The 23,926-nt window shown below is 38.2% G+C and overlaps 2 protein-coding genes across 2 annotated transcripts; both read left to right on the plus strand.

Moving 5' to 3' along the window:
- Window positions 1-183: 183 nt before the first annotated feature.
- LOC115432649 (odorant receptor 131-2-like) lies at window positions 184-6,094 on the plus strand. Its single transcript, XM_030153557.1, has 2 exons — window positions 184-201; window positions 5,156-6,094. Exons 1-2 carry the CDS (start codon window positions 184-186, stop codon window positions 6,092-6,094), a joined length of 957 nt encoding a protein of 318 aa, XP_030009417.1.
- Window positions 6,095-12,162: 6,068 nt separating this feature from the next.
- On the plus strand, window positions 12,163-13,116 carry LOC115432650 (odorant receptor 131-2-like). The gene has a single exon (XM_030153558.1). The coding sequence runs from the start codon at window positions 12,163-12,165 to the stop codon at window positions 13,114-13,116; it is 954 nt and encodes a 317-aa protein (XP_030009418.1).
- Window positions 13,117-23,926: the final 10,810 nt, after the last annotated feature.

Consider the following 23,926-nt stretch of genomic DNA (forward strand, 5'->3'; position numbering starts at 1 on the left):
GACGCATGCTTTCAAGACCATGGAAAATATCTATATTGTTTGAGACTGCTCTTAGCTGTAAAAAAAAAAAAAGTGATGCATAACAAATCAATATAAGTGAATCCCCAAAGGAACTCTGTGTTGATAAATGCAAGTTATGCAAATTTACAGGATTTCAGTTCTGTTCAACATGTTCATGGTCATATGAACTATGTTTTTCAGGTCAAAAATGTCCAGTTTCATCACAATTAATGCTATATTTTCATGTCACAAATGGCCAAGTTCTATTTGAACTGAATTTACCTGAAAAAAAAAAAAAAAATCTATTCTTTTAGATTCCCCAGTTTTTCTTACAAGATCATATACTACATATCACATGTTTTATTTTTACAGGTTCAATATGGAGTATGGTGCTGATCCATCCTGCTTATGTTACGCCAATACATACAAGAATGTCACATGTCACTTTATAAATCAACAGTTTTCTAATACTAAGCATTTTTATGAAGAAATAGCAATTCTATATTGTTATTTACTCTTTAGTATGATGATAAACTATACAATAAATAATTCTGATACTAGTTTTTGCACAGGGATCATTTCTGGAAACGGTGACATGGCTGCCGAGCATCAGTATGATGGGATCCTGTCATATCTCTACTTGCTCTGCTCTCTCTCTCTCTCTCGCTCTCTCTCTCTCTGTCAGTCACGTCCCCTCATCTCTCTGACCTTTCCCCTAATTACTCAACTCCGTTCACCTGTTGTTCCCAGCTGCCGTCATTAGGCCTGGGCCTATTTAACCTCTCCCTCTGCATGTGTATGTCATCAGATTGTTAACCCAGTGTTACTATCCAGCGTACCCAGTCTGAATCTCCGCTCCTGAACCTGTTCTGTCTCGACCTGACCCGCCTGTCTGGAATCCCTGAACCCCGCTCGTCCGACTTGTCCTCAGCCCTCGGTTCCGAACCACCTTCGTCTGACCAAGCCTGTTTGTCTCAGCCCTGGATACCGAACCCCCCTTCCGACCACCGACCACGGCTCTGTCTGTCCCCACTGGATTCGTCTGGATTCCCCGGTTCTCGACCCCCGCCTGCCCTGACCATTCCATCGTCTGCCCCTTGTCTGAGTCTTGTTTGCTTGTTAATAACTCAGTTAAAAGACTTAATCCTGTGGTGCTGCATTTGGGTTCTCCGTGTGCTTGTGTCAGATCCATAACAACCATGTCACATCCGTCCACTGACACATTTTGCATTTTTGTTAAGCTGTTATTGCTTTAGATCCACAATACAAATGTTTATAAATAAGAGGAGAATTAGTAATAGAAAATCTATAAGTTTATTACTAATAAAGTACTGGTACTGACGAGATCATCATCGGTAATGTCACGTCTGTCCACCAGCAAAAGTTTTCACATACACGTGCTATTCCAAATCCAATATTTCTGAAAATAGAGCTTCCACTGTCAAATAATATCAGTAGTCTGTGCACAAATGTATTAGCATTATTTCAACACAGTTCTATGCATTTTTCACAACTTTTTTTTTTTTGACAAAAATGGCCAATCATTTGACCCCTTAAGGAAATTGTAGCCGTTATACATAATATTGAACCAGAATTTCATACTTTTTTTATAAAATGTTTTTAATCACTGACCACAGCCATTATGTTGTTTTTTACTTTTATATTTGACTGCTGCTTTTGACACTGTTGACCACCATATCCTGATTTCTCATTTGGAGCAGTGGGCGGGCAGAAAGGGGATAGCGCTGAAATGGCTCAGGTCCTACCCATCAGCCTTATGGCCGTATGGCCCAGCCAGCATGTCCATGTGGGCCCCAGAAGGGTCCCATCTGGGTTTGTCCACAGTTTCCATGGTGGCCCCACATGTGTTTACCCATATCAGAATCAGAGATCTGAATATCATATTATTTATTCCTCACACTATTTATCCCACGATATTTATCTTTCATGTCATTTGCTCTACTTCTCATGTTATTTGCACGACATAAATTCTATGTTTTACAAATATCTTAGTTTGCAATACTTTTCATTTTTTAATGTAAATAACTGTGCCTTTTACTGATATTTGTTGTTGTTTTACTGATATTTGTTGTTGTTCTGCAGATATTTGTTGTCTGTCTGTAAATTCTTGCACTGAACCTGAGAGCTTTGCCTCAATTTTATTGTACTTGGTACAATAACAATAAAGAGATTCTGATTCTGATTTTGATTCTGATATGAACCAACTTATGTGGGGCCACCATGGAAAACAGAGACAAACCCACATGGAAACCTTTTAAGCAGCACAATTGTAACTCTTTTGGGGCCCACATGGACATGCTGGCTGGGGGGGGTCCCACAGGGTTCTGTTTTTGGCCCTCTTCTCCTTTTATTAATTACCTCTTGGCTCGATACTGAGGAACCACAGGATGTCATTTCACCATTATGTCGATGATACTCATATCTATGTAAAAAAAGAGTCATTTCTATAAAACCGCTGCTCAGATGTTTTGATGACATAAAGGCCTGAATGGCTTTAAACTTCAAAATTTTTAATGAAGCAAAGACAGAAGTGATTTTTTTTCAGCCTCTCTATTACATCTCCAGATGACCTGGGGAAGAGACAAGTCCACTATTAAAAACATGGGGGTTACAGTTGATGTGGCTTTTAAGGTTGACAATCTTATCAGGGAGGTGAACTGAGATGAACACCAGCTTTTTTTAGTTGAGGCAGTTGGCAAAAATTAAGCTACTTTGACACTGCAGTGCACACCTTTGTTACCAAAAGGCTGGATTATTGCACTGCTCTGTAAGTGAGGGTTAGTGGATCATGAGTCATTTTTTCACAAATTTTAGCTTCACTCCACTGGTTGTCTGTACATTCTAGGATTTATTTTGAAATTATTGTATTTGCTTGTGAAGCCCTGAATGATCTAGCCCAGGGGTTGGCAACCTGTGGCTCCGGAGCTGAATGCATCTCTTCATCCTCCTTGTAGTGGCTCCTCCCTTTACTGCATCTCTTCATCCTCCTTGTAGTGGCTCCTCCCTTTACTGCGTCTCTTCATCCTCCTTGTAGTGGGTCCTCCCTTTACTGCGTCTCTTCATCTTCCTTGTAGTGGCTCCTCCCTTTACTGCATCTCTTCATCCTCCTTGTAGTGGCTCCTCCCTTTACTGCATCTCTTCATCTTCCTTGTAGTGGCTCCTCCCTTTACTGCATCTCTTCATCCTCCTTGTAGTGGCTCCTCCCTTTACTGCGTCTCTTCATCTTCCTTGTAGTGGCTCCTCCCTTTACTGCATCTCTTCATCCTCCTTGTAGTGGCTCCTCCCTTTACTGCATCTCTTCATCCTCCTTGTAGTGGCTCCTCCCTTTACTGCGTCTCTTCATCCTCCTTGTAGAGGCTCCTCCCTTTACTGCGTCTCTTCATCTTCCTTGTAGTAGGTCCTCCCTTTATTGCGGTCAAACCGCGATTCTCCTCTGCATGGTCAACCCAGCCGCTAGCGTTTTTCTTGTGCGCTACTCATTCAACAATTACGGTAGATGAGCTGCATGGAGCGAATGTGCCTTCTGGACAACAAAAGTAAGGGCTCATTTATGCTCTACGTTAAAGACGCAGAGGGAGGGTTCGTTCCGTCCTTTGTATATTACTCTCGGAATTCTGTCGTTTTTCCAGGAGCTTGCGGATGTGAAACCAGATGGAGAATATGAAGAAGTACAACTGGGAACTGTGGAGGCAGTTTTGAGTTTTGAAGAGAATCATTTCCATAAATAGCGATACTTTTCAAAGAGCGACTGTATGAGTACTGTGTACTTTTGGGGTAATCCTACAACAGATTCCCTTCCAAGCTACAAAAGTGTGTTTTTTCATCTGAAATAGGCTTTAAGACTAAATTCAATGATGAATACAACTTTTTTTTCCAAGAAGTACCTTGTGAATTTGGTATTTTTAGTATTAGTACTTCATATACTATTAGCACAAATACTATGAACTACTTTTACTGTGTACTTTTAGAGTAATCATACTCCAGAATCCATTCCACACTGCACTTCTGTTTGTTGTATTCAGTGGGTGTAACAGATAAAATGTCAAAAAAGATTAAAACTTTTAAAAGTTTATAAGCTCTGTTATTTTTTGCAGCTTCAGACTATTTTTTTTCTTTGGCAGAAGAGGGGCAAAAATGACTCTTTTTGATAATAAAGGTTGCAGACCCGTGGTGTAGCTCCTAATATCACTGAACTTCAGCCAGGATATTCTTTCAGGTCAGTTGACCAGCTTCTCCTTGTCTCTGCACATTTTAGAGGCCACCTCATTGTCCATTTTTGAGTCTTAATAAAACTTGCGTTATTTTTCTTCAGCATTCAACATCATGCATGATGTTGGTTGATTTGATTTAAATTTACTTTTTTTTTTTTTTTTAATGTTATCTCATGCTCAGTATTTTACTCTATTTTATGTCTTTTAATGTGTTTCATATATTTTATTCACTATGTATTAGGTATTTCATGACTTTTAGGTAGTTTTTATTTTTGCTTATTTTTCTGTACATCATTTTGGCCCTGTTTAAAGTGCTTTATAAATTAAGCTGTATTGGAATGTTTTGGATTGGATTGGACCAATTCAAAGAGGGTGTACTGTCTTTTCACTGGATTCTTTCTGAATATGTGATGATAAAAGTTAAAAAAAAAAAAAAAAAAAAAAAAAAACTAACAAAGATAAACCTTCCATTCCCCTAACTTCTTCCAAATACATGAATGCATGTTCTCATCTTCATTACAATACATTTACATAAAGGTTTTGAAAAATAACCAATCAGCATGACTCTTGGGGTCATAATACTCACACGTGATGTTTTACATGAGGTGGGTGTACGACATGAGCTCATATATTCTATGTGACAACAGACAAACTGCAGACCAACTCTGCCTGGGGTTTAACATGTTTTCTGTTGTCATGATAAAATGCATGTCAATGTTTTCATCTATGATTGTGAACTCAATGAGATTGTCAGAAATGATGCATATGTCCTGTTTTAGTGTGGGGGTTGATGGGAGTTTGAGATTTGAATGCTGATTTATATTTAAACCATCCAAACGTATTAATACAAAACAAAGCCTTCAGGTTCCCTCTTAGTTTGACGTGGGTTTCATGAATGTTTCTCTAAAATGTCAGGAATTCAGACCAACACAACTGTTGGACCACAGTACAGAGGACTACTGGAACTTGTATTGTCTTCTATTCCTATTACTCTGCCATGTTTGGTTTTTCTTTACATTAATGGGGTCATGCTCTTCACACTGAGGAGTAAACCAGTGTTACGTGAGACCTGCCGTTACATTCTTTTATATAATCTCCTTTTTGCAGATGATTTACACCTCACACTGAGTCAGTTATTATATCTTCTGACTTTCAGAATCAGGCTGACTTATCCTGTGTGTGGTGTTCTCATCATGTTTTCTTATCTTTTAAAAGACATCTCTCCTCTAACACTAGTGGTGATGTCTTTAGAGAGATATGTAGCTGTTTGCTACCCACTGAGACACTCTACTGTTGTCACCAGCAGAAATACAGCGGTTGCTATCATTGTGATTTGGGCCTTCAGTTCATTAAATGTTCTTACTCGACTTGTTTTACTGTTAGATTTTCCGTTTGAAAACCTGCAGACTCTGCAGATGACAGCCATGTGCTCTGCTCAAGCTATGCTTCTCAATCCAGTGTCTGAACAATATGACAGAGTCTACCATTATTTCCTGTTTGTATCAGCTGGTGTTACAGTCATTGCTTCTTTCATTGGTGTAACAATAGCAGCCACGTCAGCCTCCACAGACAAAGCTTCAGCCCATAAGGCTCGTAAAACTCTGCTTCTACATCTGTTTCAGCTCGGCCTCAGTCTCCTCTCAACCCTATACGGTCCATTGTTCAGAGCTATTTCAGCGGTTGTGGACAGAATAAGAGCTCTGCATATGCAAACTGCTCTTTATGTTATCGTTGTTATGCTCCCTAGATGTCTGAGTGCTCTGATCTATGGTATTAGAGACAACACCGTCAGACCCATCCTCATGTATTATCTGTGCTGTCAGAGGAAGTTTTCAGTCGTCCTGAAAGAAGCTGAGGTCTGAACTTAGAATGTTAGCAATAATTAGGTTTTATAAGAAAACTGATGTTGTAATTCATCGTGATTAATGATGAACTGCATGTCTATGGCAGTAGTTTAATTGAATTGTATGAAAACTAAATTATATTTCCAAAATCTTCATAGATCTTGCTTTATGACTCAGGATTTCAGCAGGAATTTTCATTTTTCACTTCCACAGAAAAACAGAGAGAAAACTTATTGAAATTATTAAATTATGGTTTTTGCTGGGGTCTAGGGTATAGAAACATTGTCTATGTAAGAAGGAGCAATGAGTTTCTTCTCCTTCCAGATCTGTTACTAGTGTCCTCCTGGATTCACATTTTATAATAATGTTAAGAAAATTATTTGAGATGAAACAAACACGTGAATACATTTGCTCTAATGTTTACTACACATAAATGGAAAAAAAAAAAAAATCAGTCTTACACTGCAATAAGTCGATGGAAAAAGGATCATTTGTAAGAATAGTTATGTGATAGAGGCCTTTCTGTTTCTGTCAGAGTAGAGGAGCTTAAAGCTGTTGTTTATGAAGTAAAACTGTTCAATGTAGTGGTGAAAAAAACGGCATGTGAGAATGACAGTGTAACAGATGAACATTCTACACCTACAAATAAGGCTGTAAAGTGAGTACAAGGAGAACCTTACTAAGGAGGTGTCTTACTTAAAAAATACATATTACAGCCCCTGAGAGGGTTATACAGGGTGTCCAAAAAAACTGACATCATTTCATCCCCTAATAATTTGTTTAAAATTTGTGTACTCCTGTTGCTCAAAAAAGTGGAATCATTTTAATTCTTCTGCTTTCAGCAAAAGACATGCAGTTTACTGCAACAGAAAAGGTGTTCTGTTTATTGAAGTACACCCAAACTCAGTCAAATGTAAATGTGCAACGTGAATTTGTTTGAAAGTTTCCTGAACAAGCCCCAACAGGAAAGCAGATTTGGACGTGGCATAAGAAGTTTCAAGAGGAAGGCTGTTTGTGTCGGAAAGGAACTCCACAACCAACTTGATGTGTTCTGCGTCACAAGTGGCGCACACACTCAACATTTGTAATAACTTTAGAACATTATAAAATTACCATCCCCCACAATTTTTCATTTGAAATTTGTAGAATAAAACATTTTATGTCCAAAATCAATCCTATTAAGTATTTTTTTAATGATCATGTAGTCACTCTGATATGGACATCTCAAATGATGTCAGTTTTTTTGGGAACCCTGTGTACGTCACATGTTGTAGATTGAATGAATAACTCATACGTAACAGAAGTCTAAACTCTCACATCATTTCAAGGTCGTCTGGCAGAGTTACAGTGTTTTATCTCAAGTGAAACTAAGTGATCAGGTAGTGCACTCAAAAAACCATCAAACAATGAACATTTCAGAAATGTTCCTGACTGATCTGGACTAAAACATCCAAATTATCAGTTGACACTAGTATTTTTTTTTTGTTTGTTTTTTTTACTGGCATTAAAGAAAGGACAGATTATTTTGAAAAAAGTGGCTTTTGCATTTTTCAAGGTTTGGCAGAAAACTTTCAGGCAGGCATGTGTGTGGCCTTTATCAGCAGATACAACTCATTTCAAGGAGATCTTGTGGTTCACTGTCTTGTGGTACACCCACTTTGAACTCTGACATCCAAAAAAATAATCATCTGGGGCATTATGTATGAAAACTTGTGTGGATTTACGCTTGTCGATATACGCTTACATCCAGAAAATTCTGTACGTCCAGAAAAATCCAGATGAATAAAACTGAGAGTACGACTAAATCCAAGCACATTTCCTTTATACATTCCAATCAGAATTGAATGGAATTGACCGCATACGTTGGAGTACCAGACTCCCCCCCCCCCCCCCTTATTTAAATATGCAAATTAGTATAAACAGGGCCTGCAGGTGGGATTCCCCTCTCTGCATGATCAGATGAGGTCTCTTCATCTTCCTTGTAGTGGCTCCTCCCTTTACTGCTTCTCTTCATCTTCCCTGTAGTGGCTCCTCCCTTTATTGCGGTCAAACCGCGATTCTCCTCTGCATGGTCAACCCAGCCGCTAGCATTTTTCTTGTGCGCTACTCATTCAACAATTACGGTAGATGAGCTGCATGGAGCGAATGTGCCTTCTGGACAACAAAAGTAAGGGCTCATTTATGCTCTACGTTAAAGACGCAGATGGAGGGTTCGTTCCGTCCTGTGTATATTACTCTCGTAATTCTGTCTGTTTTCCGGGAGCTTGCGGATGTGAAACCAGATGGAGAATATGGAGAAGTACAACTGGGAACTGTGGAGGCAGTTTTGAGTTTTGAAGAGAATCATTTCCATAAATAGTGATACTTTTCAAAGAGCGACTGTATGAGTACTGTGTACTTTTGGGGTAATCCTACAACAGATTCCCTTCCAAGCTACAAAAGTGTGTTTTTTCATCCGAAATAGGCTTTAAGACTAAATTCAATGATGAATAAAAATATGTTTTCCAAGAAGTACCTTGTGAATTTGGTATTTTTGGTATTAGTACTTCATATACTATTACCACAAATACTATGAACTACTTCTACTCTGTACTTTTGGAGTAATCATACTCAAAAATCCCTTCCAAGCTACAAAAGTGTTTGTTTTTTTTGTCTGAAATAGGCTTTAAAACTAAATTCAATGATGAATAAAAATATTTTTTCCAATAAGTATCGCGTGAATTTGGTATTTTTGGTATTAGTACTTCATATACTATTAGCACAAATACTATGAACTACTTTTACTGTGTACTTTTAGAGTAATCATACTCCAGAATCCATTCCACACTGCACTTCTGTTCGTTGTATTCAGTGGGTGTAACAGATAAAATGTCAAGAAACATTAAAACTTTTAAAAGTTTATAAGCTCTGTTATTTTTTGCGGCTTCAGACTATTTTTTTTCTTTGGCAGAAGAGGGGCTAAAATGACTCTTTTTGATAATAAAGGTTGCAGACCCGTGGTGTAGCACCTAATATCACTGAACTTCAGCCAGGATATTCTTTCAGGTCAGTTGACCAGCTTCTCCTTGTCTCTGCACATTTTAGAGGCCTCCTCATTGTCCATTTTTGAGTCTTTTAATAAAAATTGCGTTATTTTTCTTTAGAATTCAACATCATGCATGATGTTGGTTGATTTAAATTTACTTTTTTTTTTTTTTTTAATGTTGGCTCATGCTCAGTATTTTACTCTATTTTATGTCTTTTAATGTGTTTTATATATTTTATTCACTATGTATTAGGTATTTCATACGGAGCCGGGGAAGGGACATGAAGAGAAAAAAATTTATTGCGTTATAATGCAATAGTTTTTGCGTTATAACGCAAAACTATTGCGTTATAACGCAAAAGTATTGCGTTATAATGCAATAGTTTTTGCGTTATAATGCAAAAGTATTGCGTTTAAACGCAAAAGTATTGCGTTTAAACGCAAAAGTATTGCGTTATAACGCAATAGTTTTTACATTGGGATCTGCATTCGGGATCGGACAGGTCGTCAGGTCAGACACACCTGTACCTGCAGTCCTGTGCCCTATGCATGTGTAGTTCAGATGACCGTAACTCTGTCATTATTTGTCCGATCAGAAAAATTCCAACGGTTTCTGAAACCTGAGACTCTGTGCTTTATGGACATTCTCGGGTCAGTGCGAAAATTTCACGGGCACCTGTCCTAGAAGACGCAAAATAAGCCATTTGGTGACTGGGGACGCACACAGCAGAGCGGATTCACGGAGCGAAGAACCGGAGCACACAACGGAGTGGATAACGGATTAGATCTAGTTTTGGAAAATGTAGGCAAGACGGATATCCCAAGTCCCATGATCCCCCTGGAGATTTACAGATAGATTTGTGACCAAAGGAGCGACTGATGGAGCAACATCTGAAGAAGAAAGGTAAAGTTCACCCAGTTCCATTTAGTGGATTTTCTACATGACTGAAGCACTGTCTGGTTTTTTCTATGGAGTTTTTACTTGTTTCACTTTAGTATATGTGTAAACTGACGCTTATACTGCATCGTGGTTTTATAGAATAAAGTACGAACCGTGTAGAGTATGTGTTAGTTTGGAGTATGTTGGACTTTCTGTGCGTAAAAGTGCGCATGACGCTCTCCAAAATAAGAGCGCATACGCTGATGTTCGGTGACTTTTTTTCTTCAATAGTACAATTTGACCTTGTTTTGTTTGTCTAATACATTGTTCTATGTGTGTTATTTTTCCATGTGTCCACCGGTAGTTACATTCAATGATGAAGAGAGAGAAGTCACGGTGATGCGCAAAGGCTCTGGTGATGAGAGCAGAGACTGAAGACTGTCCACACACAGATGAAGGACGGAGGAAGAGCCTGATGATGATCAGTCCAAACACCACAGACATTCAACACATCCACAGGAGGACGGACTTTTGGTTTCAACAGACTATTTTCCATGTGCAGACTGTGCCATAGGAGCTCTGCCTGGATCAGAGCTGTGAACTGACACAACTGTTTCTGCAGAACCACGAACATGAAGGAACTCTGCAGACACAGAACGGACAAATGCCCTGTGTGTGTGTGTGTGTGTGTGTGTGTGTGTGTGTGTGTGTGTGGTGGTGGTAGTGGGGGGGGACACCTGTAGAGTTTGGATTTTTACCCTGTTTTTGCACAATAAAAGGCAAATACTCACACAGCTTGTTTTAAACACTTTTTATACTTTTAAAGTTCATATTTAACTTTCAAATGTTGTATCCATGTCTAATTTCAGTGTTTTTCTGCTAAAACTAAAGAAAAAAAAAAAAAAAAAACATTCCGTTTTTGTGTTTTTTGTCATTTTAAATTGTTATTACAGTATTAAAACAAATAGTGATTGCAATATTGAACGTTCGAAGTGGTCTGCAAAAATTGACAAAATGACTCAAAGCATATTTTCCGACCTTTTTATGATCAAAATAAGAAAACCAGTCCAGGTGGACCATCTGAGGCTCAGGAGTGTAAAGGATTTTAATACAATGCGCACATCCTCCTTCTCATGCGCAGATCATTCACACTTGGCGCACATACATCTGTATCCATGAAGCTGCACACAGACGTGAAGCTGGGCAAATAGGAATTTCATTCAAAAACCGTTGGAATTTTTCCGATCGGACTAATAATGAAAGAGTTATGGTCATACTACACAGGACAGGGGGGCGTGTCAGACCTGGCACGGTCGGACCCAAACTGGATTACAATGTATTATGTACGGACCTCAATCAAGAGAGAGCATATATGATTGCGTTATAACGCAAAACTATTGCGTTATAACGCAATACTTTTGCGTTATATCGCAATAGTTTTTGCGTTATAACGCAATACTTTTGCGTTATAACGCAATAATTTTTATTTTTTGCATGTCCCCTCCCGGGCTCCGTAATTTCATGACTTTTAGGTAGTTTTTATTTTTGCTTATTTTTCTGTACATCATTTTGGCCCTGTAATTTTAAAGTGCTTTAAAAATTAAGTTGTATTGAAATGTTTTGGATTGGATTGGACCAATTCAAAGAGGGTGTACTGTCTTTTCACTGGATTCTTTCTGAATATGTGATGATAAAAGTTAAAAAAAAAAAAAAAAAAAAAAACTAACAAAGATAAACCTTTCATTCCCCTGACTACTTCCAAAAACATGAATGCATGTTCTCATCTTCATTATCATACATTTACATAAAGGTTTTGAAAAATAACCAATCAGCATGACTCTTGGGGTCATAATACTTACACGTGATGTTTTACATGAGGTGGGTGTACGACATGAGCTCACATATTCTATGTGACAACAGACAAACTGCAGACTAACTCTGCCTGGGGTTTAACATGTTTTCTGTTGTCATGATAAAATGCATGTGGATGTTTTCATCTATGATTGTGAACTCAATGAGATTGTAAGAAATGATGCATATGTCCTGTTTTAGTGTGGGGGTTGATGGGAGTTTGAGATTTGAATGCTGATTTATATATAAAGCATCCAAACGTATCATTACCAAACGAAGCCTTCAGGTTCCCTCTTAGTTTGACGTGGGTTTCATGAATGTTTCTCTAAAATGTCAGGAATTCAGACCAACACAACTGTTGGACCACAGTACAGAGGATTACTGGAACTTGTATTGTCTTCTATTCCTATTACTCTGCCATGTTTGGTTTTTCTTTACATTAATGGGGTCATGCTCTTCACACTGAGGAGTAAACCAGTGTTACGTGAGACCTGTCGTTACATTCTTTTATATAATCTCCTTTTTGCAGATGATTTACAGCTCACACTGAGTCAGTTATTATATCTTCTGACTTTCAGAATCAGGCTGACTTATCCTGTGTGTGGTGTTCTCATCATGTTTTCTTATCTTTTAAAAGACATCTCTCCTCTAACACTAGTGGTGATGTCTTTAGAGAGATATGTAGCTGTTTGCTACCCACTGAGACACTCTACTGTTGTCACCAGCAGAAATACAGCAGCTGCTATTATTGTGATTTGGGCCTTCAGTTCATTAAATGTTCTTGCTCGACTTGTTTTACTGTTAGATTTTCCATTTGAAAACCTGCAGACTCTGCAGATGACAGCTATTTGCACTCCTCAAGCTATGCTTCTCAATCCAGTGTCTGAACAATATGACAAAGTCTACCATTATTTCCTGTTTGTATCAGCTGGTGTTACAGTCATTGCTTCATTTATTGGTGTAACAATAGCAGCCACGTCAGCCTCCACAGACAAAGCTTCAGCCCATAAGGCTCGAAAAACTCTGCTTCTACATCTGTTTCAGCTCGGCCTCAGTCTCCTCTCAACCCTATACGGTCCATTGTTCATAGCTATTTCAGCGGTTGTGGACAGAATAAGAGCTCTGCATATGCAAACTGCTCTTTATGTTGTGGTTGTTATGCTCCCTAGATGTCTGAGTGCTCTGATCTATGGTATTAGAGACAACACCATCAGACCCATCCTCATGTATTATCTGTGCTGTCAGAGGAAGTTTTCAGTCGTCCTGAAAGAAGCTGAGGTCTGAACTTAGAATGTTAGCAATAATTAGGTTTTATAAGAAAACTGATGTTGTAATTCATCGTGATTAATGATGAACTGCACGTCTATGGCAGTAGTTTAATTGAATTGTATGAAAATTTAATTATATTTCCAAAATCTTCATAGATCTTGCTTTATGACTCAGGATTTCAGCAGGAGTTTTCATTTTTCACTTCCACAGAAAAACAGAGAGAAAACTTATTGAAATTATTAAATTATGGTTTTTGCTGGGGTCTAGGGGATAGAAACATTGTCTATGTAAGAAGGAGCAATGAGTTTCTTCTCCTTCCAGATCTGTTACTAGTGTCCTCCTGGATTCACATTTTATAATAATGTTAAGAAAATTATTTGAGATGAAACAAACATGTGAATACATTTGCTCTAAAGTTTACTACACATAAATGGAAAAAAAAAAAAAATCAGTCTTACACTGCAATAAGTCGATGGAAAAAGGATCATTTGTCAAATAGTAATGTGATAGAGGCCTTTCTGTTTCTGTCAGAGTAGAGGAGCTTAAAGCTGTTGTTTATGAAGTAAAACTGTTCAATGTAGTGGTGAAAAAAACGGCATGTGAGAATGACAGTGTAACAGATGAACATTCCACACCTACAAATAAGGCTGTAAAGTGAGCACAAGGAGAACCTTACTAAGGAGGTGTCTTACTTAAAAAATACATATTACAGCCCCTGAGAGGGTTATACAGGGTGTCCAAAAAAACTGACATCATTTCATCCCCTAATAATTTGTTTAAAATTTGTGTACTCCCGTTGCTCAAAAAAGTGGAATATTTTAATTCTTCTGCTTTCAGCAAAAGACATGCAGTTTACTGCAACAGAAAAGGTGTTCTGTTTATTGAAGTACACCCAAACTCAGTCAAATGTAAATGTGCAACGTGAATTTGTTTGAAAGTTTCCTGAACAAGCCCCAACAGGAAAGCAGATTTGGACGTGGCATAAGAAGTTTCAAGAGGAAGGCTGTTTGTGTCGGAAAGGAACTCCACAACCAACTTGATGTGTTCTGCTTTACAAGTGGCGCACACACTGAACATTTATAATAACTTTAGAACATTATAAAATTACCATCCCCCACAATTTTTCATTTGAAATTTGTAGAATATAACATTTTATGTCCAAAATCAATCCTATTAAGTATTTTTTTTAATGACCGTGTAGTCCAGGGGTGTCAAACTCATTTTAGTTCAGCGGCCGCATTCACCCCAATCTGATCTCCAGTGGGCCGAACCAGTAAAACAGTAACAGTGAAAAAAATAAAATTGTATTATGATCAGGTTTACAGCTACAAAGTTTCCTTAAAAATGGGAATAACACGAACAACTTGAATTGTCTTAAGAAAAACAAGTGCAATTTTAACAATATTCTGCCTCAGTTTATCAGTTTATCATTTACACATGTGCGTTACAATCGTACAAAACATTTAGTAACAGGCAGAATATTGGTAAAATTGCATTTACTTAAGACATTTCTGTTTGTTCATTTTTGTTCAGGTTATTCACTTATTCTGTAAAAGTATAGTTTGGCAATATAAACATTTTCATGTTATTTTACTTTTTTTACACCAAAAAAGCAAAGAGAGAGTTTGGGGTTGTCATAATTTACAGGTTATTATGATAATATTTTAGATATTATATATTTATATATTTTTTAATTCTTGAAATTTAATTGGACTGTATGTGTCTATATGTGGAACCTGAACTGAAATGATTTTAACACCACTGATTGTTAATATCTTCAGTGTAATTTTTGCATTTCACAAATTCATCCCAGGGCTGGGTTGGACACTTTGGTGGGCCGGATTTGGCCCCCGCGCCGCATGTTTGACACCTGTGCTCTACATGTTTAAAATGTTAAAACTACATGTTACTCCGTAAATGTGTTTACAGTTGGATGTGTTTTTTGCAGTATCGTTCTGGTAACCACAGCTGCCAGTTTTTTTCCGTAGAAAAAAACAGGATTTTTTTTTACAGTGTACATACGTAGCTTGCATTCTGTACTTGTGTGCCAATGGCCACCAAGCATTTTCCTATTGTCATTCTTTATATCCCAGTCATTATTGTTCCATGCCTGATTCATTTGGTCATTTGCGTCACTGGTACGACTGCCCTTGGCTCACTTTTTGGAGGAGGTTGGCTTCTCATCAGCCTTATGGCTGACAAATGACTTTGTGAAAAGCGATATGTTCTCCTGCAGGAAAAAATAAGGAATAGAAATTGAATCGTGGCCTCTGTCGGCAGTCTCATCTGTCATCTTCTCAATATTGATGTCCATTATGTTTATGGATTATTTGGCTGTCTTTTGTTCCCTGGCTCAGCTCTCCCTGTCACATCAGCCACTCAGGGCAGCGTCTCACTGATAATGTCATTTTGACTGATGGCTTTCATAGTTTAATTGTCAACATAGACTTCTTTTAATGGAACTCCGCATACAGCACAGATTACATTTTAGATGTGTTCAAACTGTGTGTACTGGTTGTAACACAACGCTGATACAATTCAACCGTGCCATAGATTGTGTATCATCATCCTTGGGCCATTATCAGATATTTGGCTCATGTTTATTGCTTCCTGTATCACCTTTCATGTGTCGCATGTCCATTTACGGGAAGAGAGCAGCTCTGGGTAAGATTTATCACACCTGACAACACACACATTTGGTTTTGCTGACATCAACAATGACGGCACAAAAAGCAATGGCCATTTTAGAGAAAATACCGAGCAAAAAAAATCTGTACAGTAAATATGTCATTCAGATTGTGACATTCAGCGAAGATGAGTATTTATAAAAGGGATTTTGTTTTCAGTTTCATTTCTTTTGGAAACATCATTTTTATCTGTATTTCTCTTGTCATATGGACTATCTATTTTCCTGTTTTGTGTTTTTCCTTGTAATTGTGTTCTATCGACATATTATTGTCTAGTAGCTTCATTTTATGCTCTATATTATAAGTCTCTTGTCTTCTCCATTATATACATACTAGTATGTGCCATGGGTTGTAGATGTGGTCGTTTTTATGCTGGGGAGAGCAGATTTGTGTGACAAGATGTGAGTCTATATTTGATAAGTACTGACAAAAAATAGTTTGGTAAGTAATTCTGTAAAATGTGAAGGACAATTCATGTATTAATACGCAGGCGCAACTGCAGAGTAAAATTGTGATCCACAGAGTACACGAACGGTTTGGTGGGTGAATGATTGGTAAACCATCCCCATACTCCGGGTGGGTGGTGGTGGTGGTGGTGGTGGGGGGTCCGTGCAGTGCCGCAGATCATACAAATGTACCTACGTCTCATGTTTCAATTTGCGAAGTGAAAGTGAAACTTAACAGGCGTGACTAATTCCTCTACCTCTTCTGCTGTTGTTTATTGTTCATTTACCTTTGGACCTGACACCCCCCGCAGAACTGGGGACTGTAGGCGTTCCTGTTTTTAACTTTATTTCCCATTATGCAGCGTGGTACTGCGCTTCTGTGATTGTAAGGCAAGGGTTTCAAACTCATTTTAGTTCAGGGGCCGCATTCACCCCAATTTGATCTCCAGTGGGCCGAACCAATGAAATAATAACAGTGAAAAAAGTAAAATTATATTATGATGAGGTTTACAGCTACAAAGTTTCCTTAAAAATGGGAATAACACAAACAACTTGAATTGTCTTAAGAAAAACAAGTGCAATTGTAACAATATTATGCCTCGGTTTATCAGTTTATCATTTACACATGTGCGTTACAATCACACAAAACATTTAGTAACAGGCAGAATATTGGTATAATTGCATTTACTTTTCTTAAGACATTTCAGTTTGTTTGTTTTTGTTCAGGTTATTCACATTTTTTGAAAAAGTATAATTTAGCAATGTAAACATTTTCATGTAATTTTACTTTTTTTACACCTAAAAAACAAAGAGAGAATTTGGGGTTGTCATGATTTATAGATTATTCTGATAATATTTTACTGGTTCTGACCCACTTGAAATCTAATTGGACTGTATGTGTCTGTATGTGGAACCTGAATTAAAATGATTTTGACACCACTGATTGTTAATATCTGAAGTGTAATTTTTGCATTTCACAAATTCATCCCGCGAGCCGGATTGGACCCTTTGGCGGGCCGGATTTGGCCCCCGGGCCGCATGTTTGACACCTGTGGTGTAGTCACTCTGATATGGACATCTCAAATGATGTCAATTTTTTTGGGAACCCTGTGTACATCACATGTTGTAGATTGAATGAATAACTCATACGTAACAGGAGTCTAAACTCTCACATCATTTCAAGGTCGTCTGGCAGAGTTACAGTGTTTTATCTCAAGTGAAACTAAGTGATCATGTAGTGCACTCAAAAAACCATCAAACAATGAACATTTCAGAAATGTTCCTGACTGATCTGGACTAAAACATCCAAATTATCAGTTGACACTAGTTTGTTTTTTTTTGTTTTTTTTACTGGCGTTAGAAAAAGGACAGATTATTTTGAAAAAAGTGGCTTTTGCATTTTTCAAGGTTTGGCAGAAAACTTTCAGGCAGGCATGTGTGTGGCCTTTATCAGCAGATGCAGCTCATTTCAAGGAGATCTTGTGGTTCACTGTCTTGTGGTACACCCACTTTGAACTCTGACATCCAAAAAAATAATCATCTGGGGCATTATGTATGAAAACTTGTGTGGATTTAATAATGAAACCTGGTGTATACGCTTACATCCAGAAAACTCTGTACGTCCAAAAAAATCCAGATGAATAAAACTGAGAGTACGACTACATCCAAGCACATTTCCTTTATACATTCCAATCAGAACTGAATGGAACTGACCGCATACGTTGGAGTACCAGACTCCGCCCCCTCATTTAAATATGCAAATTAGTATAAACAGGGCCTGCAGGTGGGATTCCCCTCTCTGCATGATCAGATGAGGTCTCTTCATCTTCCTTGTAGTGGCTCCTCCCTTTACTGCGTCTCTTCATCTTCCCTGTAGTGGCTCCTCCCTTTACTGCGGTCAAACCACGATTCTCCTCTGCATGGTCAAGCAAGCCGCTAACGTTTTTCTTGTGCGCTACTCATTCAACAATTACGGTAGATGAGCTGCATGGAGCGAATGTGCCTTCTGGACAACAAAAGTAAGGGCTCATTTATGCTCTACGTTAAAGACGCAGATGGAGGGTTCGTTCCGTCCTGTGTATATTACTCTCGTAATTCTGTCTTTTTTCCAGGAGCTTGCGGATGTGAAACCAGATGGAGAATATGGAGAAGTACAACTGGGAACTGTGGAGGCAGTTTTGAGTTTTGAAGAGAATCATTTCCATAAATAGTGATACTTTTCATAGAGCAACTGTATGAGTACTGTGTACTTTTGGGGTAATCCTACAACAGATTCCCTTCCAAGCTACAAAAGTGTGTTTTTTCATCCGAAATAGGCTTTAAGACTAAATTCAATGAGAATAAAAATATTTTTTCCAAGAAGTACCTTGTGAATTTGGTATTTTTGGTATTAGTACTTCATATACTACTAGCACAAATACTATGAACTACTTCTACTCTGTACTTTTGGAGTAATCATACTCAAAAATCCCTTCCAAGCTACAAAAGTGTTTGTTTTTTCGTCTGAAATAGGCTTTAAGACTAAATTCAATGACGAATAAAAATATTTCTTCAATAAGTATAACGTGAATTTGGTATTTTTGGTATTAGTACTTCATATACTATTAGCACAAATACTATGAACTCAGGGCTCGTGACTGCGACTGAATTACGATCGCATGCGCCTGAGAATTTCGGTAGTGCGACTGTTTTTGAGATTACGATCGCACGGTGCGCCAATAAAAAACTGAGCGAAAATTAATACGTGTGCCTAGAATAATGGCTGCAGAAGTAACTCATCAGCTGAAAATAAACAAGCTCCACGCCCCGCTGACTGAAGCGGAAAATCTAGTCCCCGCCCCCTCGCGTGCGCAGGCGGCATAAACAAAAGGATCAAATAACTCCTTTGCATTTTAAAATCATTCCGCGTTAAGACGACGCTGCTATGATAACGATCTGCGTTAACATGAGTCCGCGAGGACGGCTGAATACGCTGTAGTGGCCATGCCAGACCAGTAGCTGGCGATGTAGAGCTGTAGTGAAACAGTGGTGGTAAAACAGGCGCCTGCGCACAAACAATTTCCGGTTTAGACAGCCTTTAAATGAGGAGAAGAAGAAGAAGAGGAGGAGGCGGACAACACTGTTTACAAACAACAATGGTGAGTGGTCGTACAAAGACGCAGGACTTCTTTGTCTGGACAGACGAGCTGAGCACAGTTAGCAGCACGTATGTTGTTCTGAAACCGGCCATTGTTGTTGTGGTTGTTCCTTCTTTTTCCGCAGCTTTATTGTGTCATAGAGGCTGGCAAACCGGCTTGGAGGCGCATTACCGCCACCAACTGGCCCGGAGTGGGTTAACTGGCGGTTCTTGGCTGCGCGCGCATGCGGTGACGTCATATTTTACCCTGGAAAGCTCCGACTCGCGTTAACACGGAGCTGGAATGCGGAGCGTATCGATAACGTTCCACCCTGGACCCTGGTATCAAAAGTTTCCGAATTCAGGCACTCTAGGCACCGTTTCCATGTTAACAGAAGGCTAATCCGCGATGAAATCTTCCCGGAGTCGACTGAATCCAATGCCGTGTAAACGGCCCCTAAGGGCCTTTAGGCCATGAAATAAAAAAGTTGGTTGTTGCAAGTAATGGTGTGATTCGTCTTTCTTCTCCAAGAACCAACTAAAGTATATACCACACATTGACAATTGTTTTGCACCTGTGTCAATGTAAGCTTTTTCTTTCATACTCTATTCAAATACTTTATTCTAGGTTGTTAACATTGCTTAAATACATATAGGAATATTACTTGGTATGGCCAAGAGTTTTGCTTGTTCTCCAAATTTTTTATATAATAGTGGTGCGCCTAGATTTTAGCCTGTGCTCCTAACTTTTTAGGGTTAGGAGCACAGTGCTCCTAGGTCAAAAAGTTAATTTTGAGCCCTGGAACTACTTTTACTGTGTACTTTTAGAGTAATCATACTCCAGAATCCATTCCACACTGCACTTCTGTTTGTTGTATTCAGTGGGTGTAACAGATAAAATGTCACAAAAGATTAAAACTTTTAAAAGTTTATAAGCTCTGTTATTTTTCCCCTCAGTCCATCAGTCCTGGTGCATCTATAGCCTGTCCGTCCATGGGAGTGGATCTCTCCTTCACTGTGGTTCTCCCCGAGGTTTCTCCCTTTTCCCACTGGGTTTTGAGTTTTTCCTTGCCGAGAAGGAGGGTCTAAGGACGGGGGATGCCGTGGACATTACTCATTTTCTTGCTGATTATTTGACTGTTGATGTTTACACCCAACTGACTCTGTAAAGCCCTTTGAGATAACCTTGTTGTGATATTGGGCTATACAAATAAAATTGAATTGAATTATTTTTTGCGGCCTCAGACTATTTTTTTTCTTTGGCAGAAGAGGGGCTAAAATGACTCTTTTTGATAATAAAGGTTGCAGACCCGTGGTGTAGCACCTTATATCACTGAACTTCAGCCAGGATATTCTTTCAGGTCAGTTGACCAGCTTCTCCTTGTCTCTGCACATTTTAGAGGCCTCCTCATTGTCCATTTTTGAGTCTTTTAATAAAACTTGCGTTATTTTTCTTTAGAATTCAACATCATGCATGATGTTGGTTGATTTGATTTAAATTTACATTTTTAAAATTTTTTTTTTAATGTTGGCTCATGCTCAGTATTTTACTCTACTTTATGTCTTTTAATATGTTTCATATATTTTATTCACTATGTATTAGGTATTTCATGACTTTTAGGTAGTTTTTATTTTTGCTTATTTTTCTGTACATCATTTTGGCCCCGTAATTTTAAAGTGCTTTATAAATTAAGTTGTATTGAAATGTTTTGGATTGGATTGGACTGGACCAATTCAAAGAGGGTGTACTGTCTTTTCACTGGATTCTTTCTGAATATGTGATGATAAAAGTAAAAAAAAAAAAAAAAAAAACAAAACTAACAAAGATAAACCTTTCATTCTCCTGACTTCTTCCAAATACATGAATGCATGTTCTCATCTTCATTACACTTACATAAAGGTATTGAAAAAATAACCAATCAGCATGACTCTTGGGGTCATAATACTTACACGTGATGTTTTACATGAGGTGGGTGTACGACATGAGCTCATATATTCTATGTGACAACAGACAAACTCTGCAGACCAACTCTGCCTGGGGTTTAACATGTTTTCTGTTGTCATGATAAAATGCATGTGGATGTTTTCATCTATGATCGTGAACTCAATGAGATTGTCAGAAATGATGCATATGTCCTGTTATAGTGAAGGGGTTGATGGGAGTTTGAGATTTGAATGCTGATTTATATATAAAGCATCCAAACGTATTATTACCAAACGAAGCCTTCAGGTTCCCTCTTAGTTTGACGTGGGTTTCATGAATGTTTCTCTAAAATGTCAGGAATTCAGACCAACACAACTGTTGGACCACAGTACAGAGGATTACTGGAAATTGTATTGTCTTCTATTCCTATTACTCTGCCATGTTTGGTTTTTCTTTACATTAATGGGGTCATGCTCTTCACACTGAGGAGTAAACCAGTGTTACGTGAGACCTGCCGTTACATTCTTTTGTATAATCTCCTTTTTGCAGATGATTTACAGCTCACACTGAGTCAGTTATTATATTTTCTGAGTTTCAGAATCAGGCTGACTTATCCTGTGTGTGGTGTTCTCATCATGTTTTCTTATCTTTTAAAAGACATCTCTCCTCTAACACTAGTGGTGATGTCTTTAGAGAGATATGTAGCTGTTTGCTACCCACTGAGACACTCTACTGTTGTCACCAGCAGAAATACAGCAGTTGCTATCATTGTGATTTGGGCCTTCAGTTCATTATATGTTCTTACTCAACTTGTTTTACTGTTAGATTTTCCATTTGAAAACCTGCAGACTCTGCAGCTGACAGCCATGTGCACTGCTCAAGCTATGTTTCTCAATCCAGTGTCTGAACAATATGACAGAGTCTACCATTATTTTCTGTTTGTATCAGCTGGTGTTACAGTCATTGCTTCTTTCATTGGTGTAACAATAGCAGCCACGTCAGCCTCCACAGACAAAGCTTCAGCCCATAAGGCTCGTAAAACTCTGCTTCTACATCTGTTTCAGCTCGGCCTCAGTCTCCTCTCAACCCTATACACTCCATTGTTCATAGCTATTTCAGCGGTTGTGGACAGAATAAGAGCTCTGCATATGCAAATTGCTCTTTATGTTGTGGTTGTTATGCTCCCTAAATGTCTGAGTGTTCTGATCTATGGTATTAGAGACAACACCATCAGACCCATCCTCATGTATTATCTGTGCTGTCAGAGGAAGTTTTCAGTCGTCCTGAAAGAAGCTGAGGTCTGAACTTAGAATGTTAGCAATAATTAGGGTTTATAAGAAAACTGATTTTGTTTTTCATAATGATTAATGATGAACTGCATGTCTATGGCAGTAGTTTACTTGAATTGTATGAAAACTAAATTATATTTCCAATATCTTCATAGATCTTGCTTTATGACTCAGGATTTCAGCAGGAGTTTTCATTTTTCACTTCCACAGAAAAACAGAGAGAAAACTTATTGAAATTATTAAATTATGGTTTTTGCTGGGGTCTAGGGGATAGAAACATTGTCTATGTAAGAAGGAGCAATGAGTTTCTTCTCCTTCCAGATCTGTTACTAGTGTCCTCCTGGATTCACATTTTATAATAATGTTAAGACAATTATTTGGTATGAAACAAACACGTCTTGCTTTTTCTCTAAAGTTTACTACACATAAATGGAAAAAAAATCAGTCTTACACTGCAATAAGTCGATGGAAAAAGGATCATTTGTAAGAATAGTTATGTGATAGAGGCCTTTCTGTTTCTGTCAGAGTAGAGGAGCTTAAAGCTGTTGTTTATGAAGTAAAACTGTTCAATGTAGTGGTGAAAATAACGGCACGTGAGAATGACAGTGTAACAGATGAACATTCCACACCTACAAATAAGGCTGTAAAGTGAGCACAAGGAGAACCTTACTAAGGAGGTGTCTTACTTAAAAAATACATATTACAGCCCCTGAGAGGGTTATACAGGGTGTCCCAAAAAAACTGACATCATTTCATCCCCTAATAATTTGTTTAAAATGTGTTTACTCCCGTTGCTCAAAAAAGTGGAATCATTTTAATTTTTGTGCTTTCAGCAAAAGACATGCAGTTTACTGCAACAGAAAAGGTGTTCTGTTTATTGAAGTACACCCAAACTCAGTCAAATGTAAATGCACAACGTGAATTTGTTTGAAAGTTTCCTGAACAAACCCCAACAGGAAAGCAGATTTGGACGTGGCATAAGAAGTTTCAAGAGGAAGGCTGTTTGTGTCGGAAAGGAACTCCACAACCAACTTGATGTGTTCTGCGTCACAAGTGGCGCACACACTGAACATTTGTAATAACTTTAGAACATTATAAAATTACCATCCCCAGAATTTTTTTATTTGAAATTAGTAGAATAAAACATTTTATGTCCAAAATCAATCCTGGTAAGTATCATTTCTCATGATCATGTAGTCACTCTGATATGGACATCTCAAATGATGTCAATTTTTTTGGGAACCCTGTGTACATCACATGTTGTAGACTGAATGAATAACTCATACGTAACAGGAGTCTAAACTCTCACATCATTTCTAGGTCGTCTGGCAGAGTTACAGTGTTTTATCTGAAGTGAAACTAAG

Source organism: Sphaeramia orbicularis, chromosome 14 (genome assembly GCF_902148855.1).
Source record: "Sphaeramia orbicularis chromosome 14, fSphaOr1.1, whole genome shotgun sequence".
NCBI lineage: Eukaryota > Metazoa > Chordata > Actinopteri > Kurtiformes > Apogonidae > Sphaeramia > Sphaeramia orbicularis.

Coding starts and splice junctions, on each gene's coding strand:
- LOC115432650 (XM_030153558.1), top strand. CDS start 12,163: ATGTCAGGAATTCAGACCAACACAACTGTTGGACCACAGTACAGAGGA.